The 16,837-nt window shown below is 39.7% G+C and overlaps 1 protein-coding gene across 1 annotated transcript in view; it reads left to right on the forward strand.

Moving 5' to 3' along the window:
- The first annotated feature begins 1,724 nt into the window (after positions 1 to 1,724).
- Positions 1,725 to 16,837, forward strand: part of Vha13 (V-type proton ATPase subunit Vha13) — a 150,562-nt gene continuing 135,449 nt past the window's right edge. Inside the window, exon 1 of the mRNA XM_067150018.2 lies at positions 1,725 to 1,882. Within this exon, the coding sequence (XP_067006119.2) occupies positions 1,801 to 1,882 (82 nt within the window). The 5' untranslated portion in view covers positions 1,725 to 1,800. The remainder of the gene's footprint in view (positions 1,883 to 16,837) is intronic.

Consider the following 16,837-nt stretch of genomic DNA (forward strand, 5'->3'; position numbering starts at 1 on the left):
CACTAATGATTCACTGCCTTCCTTTTCACTACTTTGTTTCAAAACATCCGCAAGGCTGTCCTCTATTACATTTTCGTCAGTCAGGCCCATTTCTTGAGTCACTTTCGAACCAATGCTCGGGGAAGAATGGGTCCCATTGGTAGTTTTTAACTTCTTTCTTGGTACGAACTTAGGAATTTCGCTCCCATCAGAATCTGAACTCTGCTGTAAGCCAGGAAAATAATGTGGATCATCAGTGCTGTTATCTGAAGTCAATAAGTCTTTAAGATCATCCGGCAAGGACGGAGCTTCCCTTGAATCTGAGAAAGAAAGAAGTTTTATGAATACACGACACATGGTCTCCAAATAATACACGCTATACAAACATATAAGTGGCAAGATGTCCCTTACCTGAGTCTGATTAAAGGCCCTGTTCATACACCAGTGCAACAATTCGCTATCCTGTTGAAGGGTACATTACTGTAATGATTCACCACTGATCATAACTCAATCACAAAGCGGACGATTCTAAGAGCACTGTAGTATCGAGTAGAATGTACAACGTGCGACAAAAAGAGGTATGTCTCTTCCCGCCCACTGTTATCAACACAATTTCCAATAATGCAGAACTAGATTCTGCGTTATTGCCTGCATGAAATCAATGTGCATAGAGAGGTAAGTTAGTCTGAAAGTGACATAACACTCTCTGCACGCAGAAATACATTGTTGTAATACATGTAGAGAGAGATAAGTTGACATAACCCACTGTTCCCACCCAACATTTCACAATTTATGATCTATCCCAAATTACGCAGAGTCCTTCCCAGCGTTCTGTGCGAAATACGACTTGATTCTCTAGAGATCATTTTTATGCAGGAGGCATACGAAATAACTCAATTTTAATAATTTCTTGACTTAACTCTCTTTAGTGAGGAAAGCAAATGGAAACTACCTCACTCCTCCTTTCCCTAGCACGCCTCTTCAGCGATGTCTAGGCCATCTATAATAGCTGATGGCAGAGCTGTTGAGGATCCCACCAGCGGAATCGCTGACGGACTGAACATACGTACAACTCTCTTTACCCACCCACTCATGAATTTTTCTCACAACCAAGCAAATACTTGCCATATTCACTGCGCTTATTTCACTATAACACAAATGCAACATTAAGAGTGTTTGAAAATGTCATGTTTATTTTAAAATGAAACTATAATTTGCAATAACACATAATCTCATCAACTCATTGAACTATCAAGGCCAAGAAGTGGCCGCCGCCATGACAGTTACAGGCATACCTACGTTAGTTCGCTGTGCGTCAACCAGAGGCGTTGTAACAAGTATGTTTAGCAGTCTATCTTTCATGTCGATGGTGAAGGACCTCTTGGATCGAAAAACCACCACCACCAATCAAAAAATCTCAAGTCGTCAAGGAGAATAAGGAACAGGTATATAAGACTACACCACAGAATTTACATTTCTCGGGAGCCATGGAGCGAGGACTGCTGGGAACGTTACGTATGTGTGGGTAGCTTTACTTCCTGAGCAGCTGGTCTCAAATTATATTTTGGTCTTACAAATGTAGCTTTGCTTTTATTTATAGCCTAATAGTTATATACGTGCCTTTACGTTTATTGTCAACTACTTATTCTAATTTGTCGGACGATTGGACTCATTTTAACATTATGCATAATGTTGTTTGTTTTTTGTGGAGTTTTATATCTTGTGATTGACCGTCTTTGACCTCATTTAACGCCACCTGGAGAGGAATGTCACAAGTTACAGTCATATGATTGATTACGACTGAGGCAGGCTGAGGTAAAGATGGCAAGTCAAACACAGGGTATTCAACAGCTCTTAGCAGCTGAAAAACGAGCTGCAGATAAAGTTTCTGAAGCGAGAAAGAGTGAGTAAAATACGTGGTAAATATTTGTTATTCGCTTAAGTATCCGATAGTGTACTGTATTGTGTGGAAGTTTGCCGTTTATGGGGCGTGACCCATAAACCTACAGTAGTAGAGATTGTTATAAACAGCGATTAATGTTGGATTTGCTTGTTAACTATCTCTAGTGGATTTTTATACTTTTCGGAATTTGGTGAGTTATAGTTATTGAGGGAGTAAACACTGCCATGTTCGAGGACTTGTACCATGCTGAATGAAATGTTGGAGAGTTGTGAATATCACTATAATTAACATTCCTTCAGCAATACACACACACAGAGAGAGAGAGAGAGATTTAATAACATTAATCAGTAGGTTTCTAAGTTTTCCTACTCTTTGAGGCGAAGAGCTACTTAGCTTCTGCGGTAGGAGGCTTTCTATCTCTTAAAGAGGTCTTTCAAATTTTTCGAATAATAATAATAATAATAATAATAATAATAATAATCTTCACCTGAAAAATCGCTTGGCATTGGGAAGAGCATCCAGTCTTAAACCCTAGCCATAACATAAGTGACTCTATCCTGGCTCAATCCGGTGGTTTTTGAAGGTGCTCAAGTACGTCAGGTTCGTGTCGGTAGTAGATTTATTGGCACGTAAAAGAATTGCGGGACAAAATTCCGGTACTTCGGCGTCTCCGAAAGCCGTTAGTGGGACGTGAAAACAGGATCATCAGTGCCTTCGTAATGTAACTACGAAGGCAGTGGTATCATTAACTTGAATGAGCCTAGGTGACTTAACCGACTCTAGATGTATGCAATGGCCTGAAGAAATACATTAATTTTAAATGATAAAGAAAAAATAAGCAGTTTCGAACTTGATATTTATTATGAGCTGAGATGTCTTAGTCAATGTCACAGGGACATCCAACATTGCCTCACTAAGCTTTCAGAATTGTATGTTTAAAAGCAGCCACTTTTAACATGAAAGCTGACATCTGTTAAGCGGGACCTTCATTATTTTGTTTTCTTTAACTGCTTACAAATGTAGGTAGACAACATGCTGCTATGCTGACAGCAAATGGCCTGAGAAGTAGGTATTTGCGGGGGGTGTATTTGTGTAAGGAAATAGGTTACAGCCTTTATATTAGGCATATTTCTTTGTGGGTGAGCAACTTCCATCATTAAAGTAGTATTACTATTTTAATAATAAATTGTATTGCACAAAATGTGCATAGAGGTTCACAATTAGATAAGACAGTGTGGCGTCTAATGTGCTCTGCATAAGTGTTAGTCCTTAATAAATTCACTAATCGAACAGAACCTCGAGGAACACTTCTGGATATGATATCTTTCACATACTTGGTCACATAGCCTACACACACATTTTATGTTCGGTTCGTGAAAAACTTTGTTTTTACACATCTTGAAATGGAATCCGTGCACAGCCAATCTCGTAACTGTGTCTCAGTTGGTAGCCCGTTTCCATCCATTTCCGATCCGTCATAGCCTCCGTTGAATGGAAGTCTTCCCAAATGTCCCTCTTTTTTCCTCTAAGTTTATGCAACAGGTTATCGTATGCTGTGCCTCCTGGTAAAACAAGATTGTATCTCAGGTCCTCAATCAGGAAAGTTTCTCTCGCGAGTTCATATACAAGTTGAGATCTTGTAGTCTTTGAAACACTGAGGACTCGCTTCAGATATCTGGATTTTCTTTTCCAGGTCTTCTAATTGCTTCAAACTCAGAAATTCCCCTATGATCTCAAGCCCATAGGAGCACTGGTAGCACTTTTACTCGAAAAAGCACCATGGCTGTATCCACTACAATTTGTGTAATATTCTCAATGTCATTCATCGTTTTCAGAGCTGCAATAATTCTAGCTCTTATATGGATCCTGAAACTGCTGCATGTGGTCTGCAAGGTACACCTAAGTATCTGAAACTGCTAACTCTGCGAAGGCGGACGTTATTACACCATATGTGTTCTGTTTCCTTTAGTTATCTCCTTTCCCGAATACGACTAGTTCAGTCTTCTCCTCATTTATTTTCATTTCATTCGTGTTTGCCCAGTCCACTAGCATGTTCATCGCACGTTGTAATTCTGTTATGTCTCCAGCCGCAATTGCCATGTCATCAGCATACAGGTACATTTCTTTGTCTTTTCCTTTATCTCTGACACTACATCAGAGGTGAGAGCATTAAATAATATAGGGCTAAGTGGATCACCTTGAAGAACTCCTATAGTCTGTGGCATCCAATCTGACGACCCAATGCCATCGTCCACCTGTATATAATTCTCAGCCAACAGGTTTGATATGAGTGTTGTGACATTAGATGTTCCGATTAACTTCTCCAGCTTATCTATGAGTAACGTTCTGTTTACCCAATCAAATGCCTTGGAGTAGTCAATGAATACCACAAATAATTTGCCTCGTGGCATTTCTAGGGTGATACGAATATGATTCAGTAAATTCTCCAGTGCCATCGTTGTAGATCTTTTCCGTCTGAACACAAATTGCTCCTCTGGTAACAGTGGATCCAATTTTTTCATCACTCTCTTCATTAAGATCCTAGTCAGAAGTTTCAAACCTGTTTGTTCCATCGCGATCCCTCTGTAAAAATTCGGGTCATCTGTCTCTCCTTTCCCTTTGTATAGTATTCGGATTGTTGCCTTCCTCCAATCTGTTGGGACCCTTCCAGTTTCGAGGCATTTGTTCAGTAAGGCACTCCATACTGGTAACATTTCCCTCACTGTCTCTTTTAGGTGCTCATTTCTGACTTCAACTGGTCCTGGTGTTCTATTGCTTCTTCCTTCATTGATGGCCTGAACGATTGCATTTTCCGTTATGACATTTGATGATTCTCTGTGTTCTGGATACCTGAGTGTTGGTCTCGTATCTCTCGAAGCAATTGTTTTGTTGAGGTGTGATTTCCATGTTTTCATATTGATCTTAGAATGTATTTTGCTCATTTTCAGTTGTAGAGCCTTGTATGGATCCAATTTAGCTTCTTCTATGATCCTTTTCTGTTCTATGTACTGAATCTTTTTTCTCTTCAGGAGTTCTTTGTACTGAACTCTGTTGCCGGTACTCTTCCAAGTTTTCTATGTTCCTTATTTTTCTTGCCCTGTTCAATTTTTGTAATGTGCTTCTCCTTGCCTCATAACATTGTTTGTCGAACCAAGGTTTTGACTTTCTTGTCCCCAGGCTTGGAGGAGCCGTTACTTCATAGCAACTTGCTATCCATCATGCTGCGGAATCTATTTCACCTTCATCTATCATTTTCTTCACCTGGTCGATCTGGCTTGTCTTTGCTTTCACTTTGTTTATGTCTATATTCTTTCTGATTTTGGCTCCTTTTCTTAGGTCAGCCACCTCTTCTATCTTCGTGATGTCTGTGCTCACTGGTAAGTGCTTTCTTACAATGGAGCCTTCTTTGAGGACCAGCTTTGTTGTTCCTGATGTTATGAGACCCCTTGAAAGCATTAAATCTATTGTGCTGCCTCCATTTGGTCCTATATTTGTCCATTCCTGTTTCTTGTTTAACAGCACGAATCCACTTTGCCTCAGGTAGTTCATAACATCTTCAGTTTTCCAGCTGTGTTTATCTACTGGACAGTTCAAGTCACTGGCAATTAACACCTTTTCTTCATCATTTATCATATTCAACGCGTTTCCAAGCGTATCAACTATGTCTGCTGCATGCGTTCAGGGCTGAAGTATACTGCCATGATCACTAATATTTTCGTTCGTAAAATCAATATTACTACTTTCACTATGTCTACAGTAAAATGATTTGCTAAGTGCACAAACCCATTTATTTGTTAGAAGTTGTCAAATTTTCTGTCTCTGAACTCCCAGGATGTTTTTGTGGTTTTGAATAAGAAATCAGTCTACTGGTGATACCTCTTATAAACCTAAACAAAAATGGTTGAATGAGGAGGGTTAGGTTGTGATATCTTACTTGTGCTTTCTCAGGCATATCTCGCAAGAATGCATTTTGCAGCCATTTCAGTTAATGTGTATATAATTTGACCCATAATCTCTTATAATGAATATTTTTCACTTCCGAGCAAATTCCAGGAGGACAGTTCCTATTTCATCAGGTCTGATGACCTAGATGTTAGGCCCCTTTAAACAAGCATTATCATTATCAAACTATTTCATGGGCCACGGTTGATTACTTCCATCTGCTTAACCCAGCTTCATTCACCATCATTCATTTCAACTTCATTATCTCTTCAACTGATGTTGATTACAGGAAGGACATCCAGCTGTAAAGAGTGTGCCATATAATTTGATTTCATCTTGTCCCCAAACGCGTATCAGGAAACGGGATTAAGGGGTTAACTTATGTACATCTCATCTGTATGAATATCCTTTTGCCATTGTTTTCACCGTTTCAGTGATGTACCTACCAGCAAGTGGTCTTGTTACTGCCTGCATCAAATTCTGTAACCATTAACACAGTATAGTGCCAAAATAGGGCTTGGTCAGTAATGATACGGATAATACCTGACTCTTTATCAGCTGTTGAAAATTATTTACTTTCGAGAACAAATTTGGGTTAATGATTGAGAGAAAGTTTGATGAAAACCAGTGTGGTTTCAGACCATAGAGGGACTGTTAGGATCAGATTTTCAGTATGCGCCAGGTAATTGAAAAATGCTATGAGAGGAATAGACATTTGTTTCGTCAATCTAGAGAATGCATATGACAGAGTACTAAGGGAAAAGATGTTATCTGTATTGAGGTATTATGGGATTAAGGATAGATTATTAAAGCCAATCAAAGCCATTTATGTTGAAAATTGGGCTACAGTAAGAATTGGTGGTAGAATGAATTCTTGGTTCAAGGTACTTACAGGTATTAGACAAGGTTGTAATCTTTCACTTTAGTTTATAGTTTACATGGATCATCTACTGAAAGGTACTGTATAAAGTGGCAAGGGTTGGATTCAGTCTATGCTGATGGCTTTGTCTTAATGGCAGACTGTGCTGAAAGCCTCCAATCTGATAACTTGGGACTTGGAAATAGGTGCAGTGAATTATGATAATTATTAAAAGTAGCATTTCCAAAACTAAAAGGATGTCGGTAGAAAAGAAACCTAAGATAATTAAATGTCAGTTTGAGTATACAAAACTGGAACAGGTAGATCATTTCATGTATTTAGGATGTGCATTCTCCCAGGATAGTAGTATAGTGTGATCAGTCATAAATGATCTGAATTTAGGGCTGTCCCCCAGGTGGCAGATTCCCTATCAGTTGTTTACCTAGTAGACCTTTTGTGAATATTTTCAAAGAACTTGGAAATTTATTTAACATTTCCTCTGATAAATTATTTCCAATCCCTTATTCCTGTTCCTTGTCCTGTAAATGAACATTTGTCCAAATTTGTCCTTGATTTTCAACTTTTAATTAATCTATCAGTTTGAATCATTGTGCAGCAAAGCTAATGCAGTGAGCTCACAGTTGTAATCAACAGTATTCTGGAGGAAAGAAGTCCGCTCCCCGACGAAACTGTGTTAACATCAGTGTGTTTTCAGACCAACTTCGCTGTATGGGAATGAAGGCTGGGTGAACTCAGGATATCTCATCCATAAATTAGAAGTAACAGACATGAAGGTAGTAAGAATGAACGCTGGTACAACTAGGTGGGAACAATGGCAGAAGGGTACTCTGAATGAGGAGATAAAGGCTAAGTTAGGAATGAACTCGATGGTTGAAGCGGTACACACAAACCAGTTTGAGTGGTGGGATCATGTGAGGTGAATGGATGTGAATAGGTTACCAAGAAGAATGATGAACTTGGTCATGAAGGGTTAAAGAAGTAGAGGGAGACCAAGGTGACATCTTGTATAAGAGCCACATCAATAGCCTTGAACTTGAACTTCCTGACGAAATTGGCAACACCTGCTTTTTTATGTTGAAGGTTGCCCTGAAGAACTTTCAGCACCATCTTTGCCAATGCTAGGTCTTGTTTTTGGCCTTAGTTACTTGAAATTTGATCTGCCCAAGTCCAAGCTTGGGCTTAAGGCCTCTCTTCTTGAGCTCTTCAAAATCTTTCATTAAGGGCCAAAACAATTGTCCTTCCTGTGTTGTCAGTAGTTGTCGCGTTCAGCACTCTCCACTCTCGTCGGAAGTTTGGTGTTATGCTGATAGATTCTGACAAGAACATCTTATACCTTCTTATTGTCAAATGGAGGTGGAAACTTGATGACCTTTGTAGTGTTGAGCACCTTCTTTGCATCTGCCACATCCAAATTCTACCCTTTTCAAGGGTTGCTTTTGGCTACTGTCTGTCCCAGCCAACTTTTGGTTTCTGGATTTGCACAAATCAGTATCATTGCTCCCGTTTCCAGCCTTAGGAGACTCAGGGAAGCCTGGAAGACACCCGTCCGACAGCGGTTTCATCTGCGCTATCAGAACAGATGAGAACTCATCCATGTCTTCCTCCTTCAGTTTCCCATCTGGAAAGGTTTTAGGTTTGTCTTAAGGCCAGACATCGTCCTCCAGCAACTCAGGCTCTCCGTAGCAGAAACCACGCCCCTCAGTTGTCCATCCAGCAGTCCGCCCCTAGCCCGAACCTAGCCAGGTTTGTTCCCCCTGCAGTAGGTCTACTCACGTGATTTTCCACTTGTCATTCCCATAACTGAGTTCACAGCCATGAGTTTTCCCCAGGTTGGGTTCGCCCCTTCCCAACCCGCGGCTCGTCCAAGCTACGTAGAGCAAAGTGATTTGTTGGTTCCAGCACCCCTCAGCGAGTCTTCACCTGAACCACCGTATCACCCATATGGAGGTACCATGGATGCCTCTCTAGCATGTGTGGGCGAGGCTTCCATATCAAAGCCTTGGCTTGGGCTAGTAACAATCATAATGCCTCGACGTTTTCTGGCAGTACCTGTTTTTGGTCTGCGAGAGGTATTTTATTTCCCTCAGACCCTCCGGACAAGTCTGGCGAGCCCCCCTATCCGCCACCTGGAACACGCGCGATAGGGGAACAGGTAAAGAAAACCCCCATGGGTATTTCATAATTTACTTCAAAGCACTGTTTAAGCTGTTGTAAGTAAGAAGTTAGATGTAAAGTAACACTACGGACACCATAGTATTTATCTTTAGCAATAGATCAAAGGCTTCAGGTAGATCTAAAAATACTCAATTAACAATTATTGTGATTGAGATTATTTAAAACATTATGAGTAATATCTGCTTGAGCAGTGACAGTTAACCTTTCCTGAATCCATCTTGAAAATTCGTAAGAAGAGAGTTCTTCCCAAAAAAAGTGTAAGGAGGTGATATAAAATAATTTTTCAATGAGTTTACCTAAAACAGAAGTGATTGGCCTGTAGTTATCATTACCTGTTCCTTATGAACAGGTTTAATGTTGCTAGTTTTCAGACATTCTGGGAAGATTCCATTCATTAGCACTTGGTTTACAAGGTACATTCTTTTAACCACCAATGTCCGATTGATCGGACTTTCAAGGTTCAGTCTAAAAGTGCCAACGTCTGATTGATCGGATGTTCCGGCAAAAAATATTTTCCAAGTTATTTATTCATTTTAATGACGTATAATATGTTTTTTGGACTCGTATTGGATTAAATAAGACTATATACAACAAGTTTTAAAGTTGGTAGCACTGATAACCTTGAAGAAGCTGATTTGTTGTAGTAGTTGGCGGGAGTAAGTCTGCATCCAGGTGCTAGCACTAGCTCTTACTTCTCTCGTCTACAAAGGCTGAGGAAAAAAATTAAATGAAATCAAAGAAGAAAGGAAACAAGTTATTTATAACCACCAAGCAATCTGTTATTCGGCAGTACAATTCTTATATGGGCAGAGTTGACTCATCAGATCAAATGCTATATTGCTATTTAGATGAGCGCCGAACACTAAAGTATTGGAAAAAAGTGCCATTTCACATTTTTGGAAGAATGATAATCAATTACAAGTTATAATGATAATCAGCTTGTACATTTTGTATAAAGATAATACAGACAAACCCCTATCAAGATTTGACTTCTCGATTTCATTAGTTGAGGAACTTGCTGCTGACTGGCTTGGTAACCAAGCGGCAATTCAGCTCCCGCGGTCAGGCAACGAACACCTTGCTCATTTACCGGAAAAAAAAAATAAAAATATGGGAACGCAACTGTTCCGTATGCAGCAAGATTAGTACTACTCAAGGTGGTAAAAGGTAAAAAAACAGATACATTTGTAAACATTGTAAGAAGGGTGTACACCCTTTGTACCTCCCTAAGCACATTTGCTAGAGCACATCATAAACATGTGTTTCAAATATTATAAAATAGTTTCTTGAATCATATTTTTAAAGTGAAACCTGAATTTTTGAGTGTTCAGTTTGTGTAAAATACATTACTATTCACTTTTTACATAAAACAAACCAGGAACTGCAGCCATTTGCATATAACGTACTGTAAGATTAGAAAAGTTAACGTTAATATAATAATAATAATAATATTGTAACTGTAATATTGCACATAAAGCTTTTTTATATCGTAGGAAACAACACCTCTCCAAAATAATGCAGTTTTTTATGGTAAGAATATTTTCTTAACGTGTTTTGATCATTACTTTTTCAAAGAAAAAATATTTATTTAAATTATCACTACATAAAATAAAAATTTATAAAATAAAGGTGCATTAATTTACATCAATAAAATGCCCGAAGAATTACCTTCAGAACAAAAAAATGACCATCCAATTTACATAAATTCAACAGAAGCTATTACGAATCATTTACTGCAAGGTAAAAAGTGCACATTAGGACTTGGCGGTATAGGATGTGGACACCGTTTATGAGGCTGGCAGTCAAAGTGTTAATGGAATAATGTCATTCTTTCACTGTTTCAATAATTTTGAAGAGATTACACCCCACGCTGTTGAAGGAGAATTACCTAGGCTCTCTGTGGTCCTCATGTCCACATTAAAATCAAAACACAGGTATTCAAATTAAAACGACAATCATATGTGCAATACATACCATATTTCTTCAGTAGTGTGGCTGCAAGTTAAGCAAAATGACCTGGGGAAATTATAGTACAAAACTGATTTCGGCATAGAATTTACGATAGTAGACCTGAGGTAAAACAAAAGAAAACCTACCCTGCTTCCTAATCAATTACCCATTTTGCAGACTGAGAGGAAGCATATCAGCAGTGCTTAAGTATAGTGATCTCATGGCAATGATGCCATGGACAGCTGAGTACAGACCATATTTCATGTGATGCTTCGTACAAGAACTATTTAAAATGAACCAAAATCATAGTCTTCAGAACCTTATAACTTTTAAAGATGAAAATAAATTCAGTATTCATAGAGTTTCATCTTTGATGGTAGTGAATTCTTCAATGAAATCTTCATGGCTGTAATTTTTTAATAGATGTCAGTATGCTAAAAGGGGCAGACGAAGACAAAAACACAGCTAGAACACAAGCACCGTGGTCCACAGATGGCCTAAACGCAAAGAGAGAGAGAGAGATGTCAGCCAAGCTATTCTCCTTTTGAGATGAACTATAAGGAACAGGACACTGATGTACTGTTAGCCAGTAACGATATTCTGAGAAACAAAACTGTCATATTGATAGGGGTTGAGAATGACCGGTATTAAATATGTGTTTCTTACGTGTTAGGAAAAAAAATATTCAAATTATACAAAAATATTGTCGTAGGTATTGACAAAAAAGTAGGGTAGGACTTTACTAGTGGAGATGCATGTTTAGAACGAAGAAAATTGTGCAGAAATGATTTAAATTATACCTAAAGTAGCAGAAAGGAGAGATCCTTCCTTTATGATTGCCAGGGAGCCACCAGGCTACCTGTTAAAGTATTCTTACTTTTATAGAAAAATTAAAATAAAGACTACGTAAATCATTTTCTGTATTCCTATTGGCTGGACAGCAGGTTGTTATTGTCTCCCATACAGCTGGCGTTGTGTGGCTATTGGCTGCCTCATTCCATGAAAAAAATGAAACTGCGAAGTTTGAAAGTGACGTGCCATATGCAACTGCAGTATCGGCAACGTTAATATATTTAGTATTAACAAATGGACCCGTGCTTCACTGCAGCATTCTACATTTTATATGGATTTCTATGTAAAATACTGTGTATGCGGTGAGTGAGATTTTATTAAATGGCATGTCTCTTAGCGTTATTCGAGAAACTCAACGGGGAGGTCGCCATACGTTCTTTCCCATATAAGGTGTGAGTTGTAATGACAATGGCAGGCTCTCTTCCACTGCCATTCACAATCGAGTTGGGGAGTTTTCTTTATAACAGCACACCCTCTTGCCCTTTGCCAATCTCAATTAATTTGGGAAGTTTTCATAATGGCAGGCCCCTTTGCTACTGCCAGTCAAAATTGAGTTATGGTGTTGTCATTACAACGACAGGCCCGTTTTGCTAATGCCAGTCGCAGTTGAATTGGGGAGTTTCGATTATAATAGGCCACTTTGGACTACTGTCAGTTACAATCCATTTGGGGAATTTTGCTTACAATGGTCTCGAGATTTCTCGATTAGCGCAGGCATTATTTCTCGCGAGAAATTTCGGGATATCTCGAGAGCGTTGTCCCCACAATGTGCGGCGAGCAGCGTGTCGTAGGCCTGCAGGTAGTCGGAGCAGAATGTCGTTTGTTCCGAACATGCGAATAGCCAACCGCTGGCCTTCTCATTTTCGTAAATACGTGTCAACAAGCGACTAGGGCGTTCATTTATACTGAGGTCTATTTTGACGCAGTTACGCATTCGGGCATTGTGTGCACTGGTAGGTACGCGAATGAGTGGTTCAAGTACAGAACCTGACGGCTACTGTAGGTACACGTAACTGGATACTAGAGGCGTGCATTATTCGAACTCTATACAAGGCAAGATGCGCCTTGCTGCATATGCAACCACCATTAGGCATGAGTGGAATGTGCAATCTAAATTGCTAAAGAGTATTCGCGTCATAATTAGGTAGGTACTTTGATATGACGGTGCAATGTGAACTGTGTTGAATTGTACGCGACAACTTGAAGACGATTTCCGAAACGCAACGTAAGTCTTGGATGTAGGTTATTTTTAAGAGATGTCACATAGCACAGCCCACTGTGTAGCTTATTCAAAAGAAGTAAAATACATCGGCAGAAATACTTCTGGGATGATCCGGCACTTACAAACGCTTAATATCAGTGAAGAGGAGTCGTCACAGAACACTCCGGCCCGGTCTAAATCACAAGAAACTACCCTGCCGACAAAGATTGTGAGGCATCCAGGTAGGATTACATCCTAATAACAATTATTAACAAATTATACAGGTTATTCAGCTAAGAAGTCCACCTGACATAACTCGTGAACAGTTTAATATACTGGCATTCTGCATTCACTTTCGTTTATGGTAAGGAGCTCATAGTTCAACATGCAGTGCTTTCATAGAATTTTGACAAAATTTATCGTCACACACGTTTCCATGTGAGAACTGCTGATGATAACTATCAAGCATATACTCATATTACTGTGACGTCGCACAGCTTGCAGCACACGAGAATCGGTCTCGAGAGCGTTGCCCATCACCCCTGTTACACGTTCCACTCATGTGTAATGGGGGTTGCGTATGTAGCAAAGCACATCTTCCCCGTCTCAGGTTTGAATAATGCACTCCTCCAGTATCCAAGTAGGTGTACATCCTACCTACAGTTATTCACAAATTATGCATGGTTATTCAGCTAAGATGTGCACCCCAAATAAGTTGTGAACAGTTTAAGATACTGACATTGTTTCCACTTTAGTTAATGGTATCAAGGGGTTCATAGTTGAACATACAGTAATTTTCCAGGCTTTTGACAAAATGTATTGGCTCATACGTTTTCATAAGAGAACGTTATTTCACGCAATGACTGCCAATGATATACTATCAAGTTTACAGTCGTAGTTACTGGTACGTCGCACAGCTTGCGCTACAGGAGGATCGGTCTCAAGATTCTCGAGATCTGCGACGTCAGTCTCGAGCGAGAGCATTGCCCATCACTAGGCCGGCACCCATGTCTGCTGCCGGACACAGTCGAGTAGGGGAGTTTTGACCAAAATTGCACGCTCGCTTGCCTTCTGCCAGACATTCAAATGTATGTGCATATTTGTAAGTGCGTATCTTCATTCCGAGATTAACTGCTCCTAAACCTTGCCTGGCCAGGCTTTCAGAAAAGTATGACACACCATGCTTTCTCGTATTATCTCTAGTCTCCAGTAACCTATATGCAAATGAATAGAACATTCTGTAAAACTCGAGTACATCAGGACAAAGGTGTGTTGTTCTAGACTCTTACCCTCTGTTGCACAACATTACATCGGATTTATACGTTATATTTACAGGTAATAATAAATTATATACTATTAATTACAAGTTCTTACATTAAGTAAAGTCATATTAATAAACATACAGCAGAAGTATCGTGACATAACTTCACATGTTCTATTACACAAGAAAGATCATAAAACACACAAATAATAGATACGACCACAATTTATACCAAATATAGTTCGTACTGACCACCTGTCGTACATAACTACGTAGATAATAGTAATAATAGACGTAACAACTTCATAAATTGAAATACCAGCGTTTATAGTCGCACTCCACAAGTCAATAATACCACCACCTACTAATATACTGTAGCTCAATATTTCACTTTTACTCATGGGTTTACAGAATTGTTTCAAAGTTACACTAGTCCATTACACACATACATCATATTTTATTTAGTCACGGGTTAATTCAGCATTTATATCTTTGTGGAATTTGCAGCAAAGATCTGGAAAGTAAAGCGTGGAAAAGTAAATTAACGTTTGTGTCCCAGAAACTCGTCTGAAAGTTCAGGCACTTGGCCATGAAAGGTACATATTTGGAGGAGAATGTTTCCTACAAATGTTATGTTTTGTAGCCTGCTGGTTGCTTGAAATTTTGTTTACTGTCAAACATAGAATGCACTAATCTTTTTTTGTCATCGTTGGCTGTGCCAAAGTTGCAGCCTTGCATAGCATGTTATGATGTGTGAGCTGCAGCATGGTTGGATTCCTAACCTCTTTTGCACCCCTGGTAGTAAATAATTGTGGTTTCCAGTCCCAACAGCCTTCAGTTCTGAAGGACACAGTGGCAGAGGCAGAACAGAAAAAGCAACAGGTGATCGGTTGCCTGTCTCCGCCAAGCCAGGTTGATGTACATTGGCCTCCTTAATGCTTCAACCATTGTCCGAATAACAGCCAGTCAGCACCTCCTTCACCGGCATGGCGGATTGGTAGGCGAGCCGCATACTGTGGCCTGCAGTATATAATGATGTGGCATTACAACACCACTTCATTCCACCAAGAGCTCCGCTGCTAAGTCAGTCAGAACCCTTGGCAATGCTGAACGCAGTCTTCGGTGAAATGTCGGGACCATCATATGCTCCTGGACCATGGCCTACAAGCCTGGAAAACATTGACATGACCTGGTAGTAAAGATTGCCAACATCCCCAGGCATATTCCTAGTGGGTCTTTATTACCGGGCGAGTTGGTCGTGCGGTTAGGAGTGCGCGGCTGTGAGCTCGCATCCAGGAGATGGTGGGTTCGAACCCCACTGTCAGCAGCCCTGAAGAGGGTTTTCTGTGGTTTCCCATTTTCACACCAGGCAAATGCTGGGGCTGTACCTTAATTAAGGCCACAGCCACTTCCTTCCCATTCCTAGGCCTTTCCTGTCCCATCGTCGCCATAAGACCTATCTGTGTCGGTGCGACATAAAACAAATAGCAAAAAAAGTGGATCTTTATTATAAATCTGCTTCTGTTAAATGCTTTAATCCTGAACTTTAGAAATATGAGTTATTCTAGTTGTAACTCGGTATGTGACTTCCTCCAAAGCTATTAATTTTCAGCCTTATCTTCAGATCTCAGAGAAGTCTCTCTGAAGTGCATATGATGTTCAAAAGATTCAATTGAAATGCTATTTCCAAGAGGCTATTCCATTACAAAAGCCACTCATTAACTTGGGATGCTACACTTCTTGGCACACACTGCAAAAGTAACATTCTGAGTTGCTGAAAAAGTTTGCGAACACTTGATGAACAAGTTTTCAAGTGTCCTGAAACAGTGAGCGACAGTCGCAAGATTATGTTACAAATACCATAAAACTCCCTCCATATTTGGAAAGAACTAGATAACCGCCTCAGGGTTTATGGCACAAGGTAGCAGAAGTAAAGCAAATGTTGGTGTGATCAAATGTTGTAGTCATAATGAGGCATTCTAGAAAAACATCCGCTTCCAGGTACGCGGATTCAGTTCATGATTGGTCGAGCAATCATCGAAATCGTTTAAACAAACTTGCCGTTATCTATTTTAGCCTTGTTGTTACATCTTTGTTTGCAGGGAAGATAATTTCTTCTGCCAGACAAATTATTTTCAACCTGTTAAGTCATCCCTTCTCCAAGATGTGCTGAAACCTTGATATTTCTGCACGGAACTTCACTTGTATAGGCTCCATGCACCGCTGGTAAAAATGCACCGCTGCGCTGCGAGTGGCGAACATTGTAAGTTAATGCGATCACCGCGCACATATATCTGTCGTTTCACAGCGTGTTGCCATGGCCGACTATATATGGGATTTCAGTGTTTTATACAACAGTCAGCCAAATTATTCCAAACTTGTATTAAATATACAAGAAAAACTGTTCGCAAGAAATAGCAACAGAGGGGATAACTGCAAATATGATAGGAGAAAAACGTTCGTTCACTAGAGACACTACCACTTCAACATAGTAAAAAAATAGCGTAGTAATTTATGTATTATTCGTGGTGATAACGAGATTTTCATGTACACATTTAACAATGCTGTCTTCAAAAAAATATGTGGCCTATCTCTAGTACGATATCATGTTAGCATATGTTAATGTTGCGAGGGATCCTCTGGTATGTTGTTTTTCTTCTCATGCAGATCGTGTATAAGCTGTTTGAAGCTGGT

Source organism: Anabrus simplex, chromosome 6 (assembly GCF_040414725.1).
Source record: "Anabrus simplex isolate iqAnaSimp1 chromosome 6, ASM4041472v1, whole genome shotgun sequence".
Lineage (NCBI taxonomy): Eukaryota > Metazoa > Arthropoda > Insecta > Orthoptera > Tettigoniidae > Anabrus > Anabrus simplex.